Here is a 10,123-nt window from a genome sequence, read left to right as displayed (position 1 = left end):
AAGCACATTAGAAGACTGTGCAGTGGCCACCGCCCCAGGCAAACCAAGACTCTCCTAGGCAGTTCATCTTCAAGGCCCAGAAATCACCTCCCAGTGCTGAGGACGACAGCACTCTTTGGATGAGACTAATTCTTTTTTTTTTTTTAGGATTTTTTTTTTTTTTTAGAGGTTTTCGCTATAGGGCGCGTGCGCTCTCCAGGTGGACAAAGAGAGACATAGAGACAGAAAGCGAGAAATCACCCACCAGGGGGGATGGTCACGCCGCAATCCCTTCTCCTCCATTCTCCTCTCGGGATCTTGGGCACGCACGCACACGTGCCCAGCGTGAGTTCTAAGCCACCAGGTCCGGGACGCAAACTGCGGTCGACTACGTGGGAGTCCAGTGACATAGCCATTACGCTAACTGCTGGTTCCCTCAATCATGGTCTCCTGAGATCACTCAACTGTTTTTCCTCTGTAGTAAATACTGGATGATGATGGCACCCAACTTGCAGGGCTCTTTTGAGGATGAAATGGAATGAGATCCGTAAAACTCTTAGCACAGCGCCTCCTGGCGCAGAGCAGGTGCTTAGTAAGTGCTAGGTACTGCTACTAGACATTGCCACCGGAAGGTCCCATAGAAACCTGAAGTTGTTCAGACCCAAACTCCGTGTTACCCCTCTTACCCATCTCCAAACCTCCTGCCATCCCTTCAGTAATGTGGGTGTCAGCAGGACATTGGATGACACAGGTGGGACTTAGGTCGAGGGGAGACCTTTAGGAGACCCTAACGTATCAGCAGCCTTCAGTATCTGCTCGGAACAACAGTTCTATCTTCTCATCTCTCCATCGGATTTGCTCCCTAACCCAAATGCCATTTGGTCTACTCTTGGCAATGTGAGTTTTGTAAAATACAGATCATAACCAGCCTCCCTCACTTGCCGTGTTAGACCTTTCAATGATGGACAAAGCCCAGACCTGTGGGTGGTGGGTGAAGTCTTTCGGGTTTAGTCCTCGGACTCTGCACTCGCTCTGCTCGATAATGCCTGGCTGCTTCTTGCCCTTGGTGCCTTCCATTCCTCCTGTTGAAATGCCTTCCCTCTTATTCCTCACCCCTAGCCAGGGCTTAGTCTGTTCCTCCCACAGCTCACTATCTGCACAGAGCGCCTGCTAATCTCTGAGGCCATTAGTTATTCCCTGCGTGCTTTTGTTCTCCGTCCTGCTTCCCCAGCTGGTGAACTCATTCATGGTGGACAATGTAATGTTTTAAAGTGTAGTTTTGTTTCAGAAGCTGCCAGTCTAAGACCTTACGTATAATAGGAATCTGGAATAAATGAATCTGGAGAGCCTGTGCTTTGGAGACAGTAGAATTAGTTCCTGTCTCTACTCTAATTATCTTGTGTCGGTATGTGCTCAGTAGAATCATGTAACCCTGCTGTACCTCGAGTGTGTCTTGGGCAATGCTCCGTATTCGAAGTTGCTGCATGCTGTGATATGTCTTGGGAATGGGAACTGTGTGACGGTGTCTATTCTCTTCTGTTATTAAAGTTATATAAACAAACTCATTTGGCAAACGTTCCTGTGGGCACCCACTGTGTGTCAGGCATTGGACAAGGCCTAGGAGCAGATAGTAATAATACTACATTACTACTTCCAATTGTGGTATGCCTTCTCTATGCTAGACCCTATGTACTTAAGTTCACTTGTGAGATTCCCTCCTAACGCAAGGAAACGGAGGCTCACACTTAGTCTTTTCTAAAGGAAAAGTGGAGAACCAGATTTGAACCAATGTCTTTTCATTCCTAAGCCCCGGTTCCATTCAGTACCTTATATCACCTTATAAGTACCAGTTGTTGAACACTTTCTGAGTCTAAGGTGCTAGGCAGGTGTCATTTTAATTCTCCTGACATTCTGTAGAGTGTTATTATCCCCACTTTATGAAAGAGGAAATGAACTCAGAGAGGCAAAGTAATTTGTCCCCAGAACTAAGGTAAATGGTGGAGCTTAGGTACTCAGGTCTGCTTGACTCCTAGGCTCCTTCTGTTTCTACCTAGCCCCTGGCATGATCTAGCCAGAGGGCAACAGGCTCGTAGGCAAGAGACTGGAGTTCAGAGTGATAAATTCGAGAATAGAATGGCAGGGCAAGCAGTCGTTGGCTCAGTGCAGAAAGAGAGGAGATAGCTGTCCAAACTGCGGGTTCCAAATATTCTGTTCATAACAACATTGGGCTGTTAAATCATTCATTCATCAAACTTTGTTTGAAGTTTTCAACTTGGTTGCTAAACTCTGAGGTCATTATTTATTCCCCGTGTACAATAGTTACTAGTGGCGATAGATGCAAACATGAGAAAGGTAAAGTCAGGGTTTTTTTTTTTGTTTGTTCGTTTTTTGAGAGATTTTTGCTATAGAGCACATGCGCTCACCAGAGACAGAGAAAGAAAGTGAGAAATCATCCCCCAGGGTGGATGGCCATGCCGCAATGCCTTCTCCTCCAGTCTCCTCCTGGGATTTTGGGCATGTTTGCACACTCACTCAGCTTGATTTTCAAGCTACCAGGTCTGGGACTCGAGCTGTGGTCAGCCATGTGGGAGTTCAGTGACGTGGGAGTCCACTACACTACCTGTTGACCCTGTAAAGTCAGTTTCAAAAAGAACTCATGGCTTTTGAAAAGGAGAAGCTACAAAGATAATACAGAGAAAAAAATGGGTACAATGGAAACCAGTACTACAGTAGAGCTAGTCATCAGTGCTATTTACCAAGCATAGAAAGTAAACCAACTGCCCTCTCAGTTAGGGGCCCAACCCATCCAAAACCCTTCCTCAGCCTGCAAGGCCCTCCAGGATGTTTTATGCTTCTGCCACATTGACCTGCTTTTGGTCCTCAAGATTGCCAAGCTGGTGCCTGCCTCATGGCCTTTGCCTGTGCTGGTCCCACTGCCTGGCATGCTCCTTCCCTAGTGCTTTGTATCTCAGAATCTTATCAGCCAGGACTTGCCTGATAAGTGTCCTCCCCACCCTCTAGAGAGGAGGCCTTTCCTGACTGTCCTTCAAACTCACTCTTTGTCACATCATCCAGTCCTTGCTCCGTTCCCAACACTAACCATGACTGAAAAGTCAGTGTAGTTTAGTAGTTAAGAACATGAACTCTAGAACCAGGCAACTTGATTTCTAATCTCAGTTCTAACAATTTACCAGCTTAGTAGCCTTGGAAAAGTTGCTTAACTTCTCCATGTTCCAGGTTTCCCATCTGAGAATGGGAAAGATGATAATTGTGCTTGTAACTCGTGGCATGCTATCGTGGGGTTAACTGAGTTTATATATATAAATTACTAATAGTGCCTGGCGTATAGGAGGAATGTAACAACTTGAGTAAATGGTCTCATTTTTACTTATTCAATACGTACAGAGTTTGAATATATAGACACTGTAGAATGCAGGGCTAGGAGTATAACAATGAATAGAATAGGCACAGTCTTTGTCTTCAAGGGACTTACTGCTTGTCTGAACCATATCCCTACACACAGAAATGAATTTTACTTGTAAAGTTTTATGTAGAGGTTTTCTCTTCATTCTAGTTTCTTTCTTCTTTACACACTGCTTCCTGTCCTGGGATTCATGGTGTCTAGGAAGCACCAATAGTTAATGTCTTATTATTAGTTGAAGGCAACACATACACTATATATTTTTATACCCACCTGGGATGTCCATTGTTTGTAGTTGTATTTCCACTTTCAGTGTTGGGATCAGTTAGAGATTTAACTAATGTTGAAATGATAACATTTCAGTAAGATATGACAAAAGCAGAAAAATAGTGAAAAGGCCCATTTCTTGGCCTTCACATGTTCTGTTCTCATGGGCTAGAATGTTCCACAATCACCAGAATCACCATTTTCCCGAAGTCTACCTAATATCTTTGAGGCCTAGATTTCACTTCATCTCAGCAGCCTACCCTAATTTTCCAAGACGATGGACTCTTTAGTAACCCTGGAGCTCAAGTGTTTGGCAAGACTTATCCTTGTGCATGGCAACTGTGTTCTCACCTGTCTCTCCACTAGTCTACATGTGCCATTGCTTTGTTTCCTTAACCATTGTATGCTCAACTCAGCAATAGCTTCTTGCTGTTAAAAAGCAGTGTTCTCAGGGCCAGCAGGTGATGTGATTAGGGTGTTGGACTTGCACATGGCTGACCCAAGTTAAAGTCCTGGACCTGGAGGCTTGAAACTCATACCAGGCCTGTGTGTGTGCATGCCCAAAATACAGGAAGAGAATGGAGAAGAAGGAATTGTAGCATGGCCATACCCCCTTGGGGGTGATTTCTCACTTTCCCTCTGTTTCTCTTAGTCTGTTGCTAGTGAGTGCACACACCCTATAGCAAAAAGAAAAAGAATAAAATAAAAAATATAAAATAAAAAGTCCCTTTGCCCTCATTACTTAAAAGAAAAGTAGTGTTCTCTATTCATACATAATATAAAAAATGAAATTTATGGAGAGGACAGGAACCAATAAAGCAGATACATTAGGCAGTGATTTGTGTTGTATTACAAAAGATCTATGCACTTTATAAAAATACTTTTTTTTTTTTGGAGTTACCCTGGAGCAACTCAAATCTCAGTGACTGAACACACACAAGCCAACTTGCTGCATTAAGTACAGTTCCATGCAGGTGCCCAGACAGCAGCCTTACAAAGCTTGTGACTCCACTATCCCTGATGTCCCTGGGATCCCCTGCTGACTCCTCTGCATCTGGCTGGCAGATGGAGAAAGAGGATAATTGCTCCAGAGGTTTTATTCAGGGTCAGGCCTGGATGAGGTGCACATAATTCCCCATCCCACTAACAAAACTCAATCCCATGGCTACTCGAACTGCTAGGGGAAGTGAGGGAAGGGGTCTGGTTGTGTGTCCAGGAAAGGGAAATCGTTCTGATGAACACGCAGCAGTCTTGGCCACTGGGAGCATCCCAGTGCTGGGCAGCTCTTGAGTCGTGTCTACCTGCAGTGTGTCCCTGAGCGAGAAGGTTGCACTGATACTGTTTTTGGCTTTCCAGACAAACACATGTGATCAAAATCTAAATATTTGCCTTGAACTCATTGAACAAGTTGCCAAAGTGCAGGGACAACTCTTTGGGATCCTCACAGCAGCAGCCCAAGAAGGTGAGACTACTCTACACTTTGCTATCCAGCTCCCCCTGCTTTTTGCTCTTACGTTCGTGTGAATGTCTGACTGAGGTGGTGTGCTTGGACCGCTCCTGCTGACCTGACACGTGTGTTCCTTTAGGAGGACATAACGATGGTGTGGAAACCATCAAATCACGCCTATTGCCGTGGCTGGAATCTTCTTTTACTGCAGCCTCCCTGGGGAAACCTGTGGACAGCAAGGTGCCCTCTCTGCAGGTAAGGATGCTGGAGGATAACACTGACTTCCAGAAACAGTGAAATAAAACTATCCGGGATCTTCCAAGTTAAGAACACTTAGCTCCCATAGACTGACAAAGAGATCATAATCCGTGGTTGACGTGGCTTATCTCCATGGGACAGTGTAATTTTTCACATGATTGAAGACCAGACCAGAAAGAGGACACTTACCTTGCTTAAGGCATTAGCAGCATTGTTCCTGGGTAAACATATCAGTCACTTGTCTTTTTTTCCCCTGAAACATTTTTTAAAATGAATTAATTTGCATTCATTCCCTAAGCATTGTCACAACATACAAAATGTGATTTCCCATCCAGAATATACTGCATAATGGCTTAATCATGCATGTTATCGTCAATAATTTTCCATTTCTAGTTGCATATATGTATAGATAGATATAGATATAGATAGATATTACCCCTATTTCTGACCCTCTGCCCTTTCCTACCCTCCTCCCACGCTATCTCTGGTGTCTACCGCTGTTTTCCATTCCTTTCCCCCCACATTTTCTTAAATAATCTAACTACTTTCAATAGCAAGTTCAGCTGGTAATTTTCAAGAAAAGTAGTTTTAACTTTAATAATTCAAAGAAATGCTAAGGAACTTTGCTTAACACTTAAAGCCAGGCAACAGTCACTTTTCAACATTGTTACATACATTTTTTTTTCTAAAATGAAAGTATTTAGAGCAGGCCGTTTTAAGTAAGAGAGGCTTTTAAGATAGTGGCTGAAGGATTCCCGCAGGGAGACCGCTGGCCAGAACACCAGTCCAGCTGCGATAGCTCTGGGGTGGTGTTTAACTTCTTATGTCTCCGTCTCCTTTGCTGAATGGGCATGGTGACTTTGCTGACCCGTGTCACTGGGTCGCTGTGAAAACTAAATGCGGATGGGAACCAGCAGTTAGCGTAATGGCTATGTCGCTGGACTCCCACGTAGTCGACCGCGGTTCGCGTCCCGGACCCGGTGGCTTAAAACTCACGCCGGGTGTGTGTGCCTGCGTGCACAAGATCCAGAGAGGAGAATGGAGGAGAAGGGATTGCGGCATGACCATCCCCCCTGGGGGGTGATTTCTCGCTTTCTGTCTCTATGTCTCTCTCTCTCTGTCTGGCGAGCGCACGCGCCCTACAGTGAAAATCTCTCCAAAAAAAAAAAAAAAAACTAAATGCGGTGAGCGATGGGAACAATGCATGTAGGGCCTAGCACATGGTGTACTCTTGGACATGAGTTGTCCTGCAGCAGGTTTTTTCCCCCGAGGAATTTTACCGATAGTTGCTTCTCAAGTTTATTCTCAAGTGTTATTCTGGGTATAGAGATTAGGATGGCTCTTGAAAGTCTTTTTCGTTTTTAAAATTGAAGCGCAGTTAATAGACAGTGAGGTCCATAAGTTGTTGAGTTTTGACAGACACTCATGTACCTCACACCCCTATTGAAATTCAGAACATTTCTGTCACTCCAGACCCTTCCTGGGGGCAACCTGCCTTCCGATTTTGATCACTCTAGCTTCTTGCCTAGAGCGATAAACAGAACCACACATTTTGTGCTTTTTGGTACTTACTTCTTGTGCTCAGCTTAATGTTTTTGCAGTTGGCCTATGTCATTTCACGTACTCACATTGTTTTTTTTTTTTTTTTTTTTGACTTGTGTATCTTTCCAGGACACGTTTGATAGGGAGAGACATAAAGACTATGGCCCTCGGGATCGAGATGCGCAATTAGAATCTGATATTAATTCAACCCGTAGTCAGCTCAACCAGGTTCAAGACGAGTAAGAGGAATGCAAGTTATCTTTTTCCAAAAAGAATTGTTCTTTGTTTAATTATGTTTTAAATCTGAAGGGAGAATAATGGCTTATGTAAAATATGGGCATTGTAAATAAGTAATATGATTTCTGTGTGTGTGTGTGTGTGTGTGTGTGTGTGTGTGCCTGTGTGAATTGGGAGTCAGTGTTTGACTTTGGGAATTCTTGGTCACTCAGCTCCATGGGTGGGGTTCCTCCTTCTCCATGGGCTCTTCTTATCAGCTCATATTATAAACAGGTAGAGATTGTTAAATAAACACCTTTTGAGAGAAAAATTTTTATAAATATGCAGAAAGAGAAGACTTAAAGAGAGTGAAAGGTCAGATAAGGAGAAAAATGAAGAGAGAGGCAGAAAAAGTAAGATGAAGCAGGATTTCTCTGAGCATTGGACTCATTTGGGGGGTTATATCCAAAAGCTCATGGAAAAATGGAATTAAAATATAGGTTTACTTTGGTGTAGAACAACTTTGATATCATGCACATTTTTTTCAAAATACACATTGTCCATCAACTTTTTGAGGACCCCATGTTTTACAGATTGAAAGAGATGAGTTGGTCTTTTAAAAAAAGACATTTTGAGATTTTTGGAATAACTATAGGTATAAAAATATAGTCTTTAGGGACCAGAAAATGGCATAATAGTTATGTTGCTGGACTCCCATATAGTCAACTGTGGTTCGAGTCCTAGACCTGGTGGCTTAAAACTCATGCTGTGCATGTGTGTGTGTGTCCAAAATCCCGAATGGAGTAGAAGGAATTACAGTGTGGCCATCCCCCCGGGGATGATTTCTCACTTTCTGTCTTTCTGTTTCTCTTTGTCTCTCTGGCGAGTGCATGCACCCTGTAGCCAAAATCTCCTAAATCTATATATCTATATATAGATAGTTAAGCAATACCAGGCAACAGCAGATATATCAGATTCGTGCTGCAGGCAGGGCAGAGTAGCGAGCTCGGGGGTTACAGCAGGCTTTGACAATGACAAACACTCTGAGTTTGTACTGAAGGAGGTTGGACACGCGTGTATGAACTACATTCCATGTCCCTAACAAAAGCCCCCCAATAAGATGTTCTTCTTGCCACAGAGGCTCTATTGCTGACCTGAATGGGGCAATGAGGAAGTTTCCTGTTAGCTAGTTAAAGCTTGGGATAGGGTAGTGTTCTTGTTCTCTGATGTTTCCTGCTTTCTCCCCCAAAGGAAAATACCTTTATTGATTTAGTTTTCCCTGATTATAAAGGTAATAGAAATATCCTTCTCAAAATGCATAAACCAAGTAATGAAAATCAGGCCAGCCTATGATGCGATGGTTAAGGCAGCTGGCTCCCACATGGCTGACTGCGTGGTTCAAGTTCTGGACCTGGCAACTTTAGAAGCATGCCAGGTGCGAGGACATAGTGCATATTGGTTATGGCACTGGGTTACCGTATGGTGGGCTGTGATTTGAGTCCCACACCTGTCTCTCTGTCTCTCTGTCTCTCTGTCTTTCTGGTGAGCGCACATGCCCTATGGCAAAAACCTCTCCCCCCCAAAAAAATTAAATAAAAAAATTAAATCAAAGTTGAGGGGATAGCACTGGGACTAGGAAGGCCAGGTTGTAGTGGCCCCATTATATGCATGGTGGCATTAACTTTTCTCAGCTGTTGCTATAACCTCCATTTCCCTGATTTTATTTATTTATTTATTTTTGGAGAGGTTTTTGCTACAGGGAGCATGCACTCACCACAAAGACAGAGAGAGACAGAGAGACAGAAAGTGAGAAATCACCCCCCAGGGGGGATAACCATGCCACAATCCCTTCTCCTCCATTCTCCTCTCGGGATCTTGGGCATGCACGCACGCGCGCCCGGCGTGAGTTTAAGCCATGGGGTCCGGGACTTGAACCACGGTTGACTACATGGGAGTCCAGTGACATAGCCATTACACTACCTGCTGGTCCCCCGATTTCTTTTGAATGACAAAAATGGAAGAATTACAAGGACTAAAGGGAGGCTCAGTGAGTCTCAGTTTTAATTGTTCCTGAACAAGCAGCTTAACTGCCTCAATTTTTAGGGGTCATTGGTCAACCCAGACAGGCTCCTCTGAAAGCCATTTTTTTTGGAGCTGCATTCTGAATAGTTGGGGGATTTACCAAGGCTCCTACCCAAAATTTGTGTCAGAATTTCATAGTTCTTTTCTGTCTAAATTTTGGAGCGTTGGAATAGGGAGTGTCGGCCTTGGGCTGTCTGTCCCCAACCCTGAGATGATGAAAGGCCCTGATCAAGTAGCTACAGGTGGAGTAGGGCTATATAGGTATAATCCTATTTTATAAAGTACGTCTCGTCCCCATAGATTCAAAGACATTTCAGATAAAATATAGGGTTGAAACTGTCCTGTGTGACCCTCCTGATCTGTCCAAGGAAGAGTAGCAGAACTCTGCTGATGATTTAACATATCCTACCTCTTCTAATGTGGAGCTAATAAATTCACATGGCCAGCTATTGGGCCAATGTTTTTGGGCTACAATGGAAACATCAGCCCCAGTGTCTAAAAGTCCCTGAATTTTTCTCCCCGGTATGGTTAGAGTATGCGTTGGCTGAGTTTCCCAAAGAGCCTATAGAAGATAGACCTGGTCTGTGGACCCAAATCCTTTTGTCTTCTGGGCTCTGTGGTTAACAATCGCCTTTGCAGAGCTACAGGTAGCGGCACGAGCTGAGCTATAAAGTCGGATTCAAGAAGCTGAATAATTTGAGGGAACCAGCAGTTAGCGTAATGGCTGTGTCGCTGGACTCCCATGTAGTCGACCGCGGTTCGCATCCTGGACCCGGTGGCTTAAAACTCACACGGGGTGCGTGTGTGTGCGTGCCCAAGATCCCGAGAGGAGAACGGAGACGGGATTGCGGCGTGGCCATCCCCCCTGGGGGGTGATTTCTCGCTTTCTGTCTCTATGTCTCTCTCCGTCT

At 44.3% G+C, this 10,123-nt stretch overlaps 1 protein-coding gene across 1 annotated transcript in view; it reads left to right on the top strand.

Annotated features, from left to right (window-relative positions):
* SPATA18 (spermatogenesis associated 18) overlaps positions 1 to 10,123 on the top strand; it is a 53,171-nt gene that overhangs the window by 15,549 nt on the left and 27,499 nt on the right. The window contains exons 2-4 of the mRNA XM_006164380.3: positions 5,024 to 5,129; positions 5,254 to 5,369; positions 7,044 to 7,153. Coding sequence (XP_006164442.1) covers positions 5,024 to 5,129; positions 5,254 to 5,369; positions 7,044 to 7,153 — 332 coding nt within the window. The remainder of the gene's footprint in view (positions 1 to 5,023; positions 5,130 to 5,253; positions 5,370 to 7,043; positions 7,154 to 10,123) is intronic.

Source organism: Tupaia chinensis, unplaced genomic scaffold (genome assembly GCF_000334495.1).
Source record: "Tupaia chinensis unplaced genomic scaffold, TupChi_1.0 Scaffold143615_1, whole genome shotgun sequence".
Taxonomy (NCBI): Eukaryota; Metazoa; Chordata; class Mammalia; order Scandentia; family Tupaiidae; genus Tupaia; species Tupaia belangeri.
Note: the sequence above shows the minus strand (reverse complement) of the source record. Positions and strands in the feature narration are given on the sequence as shown.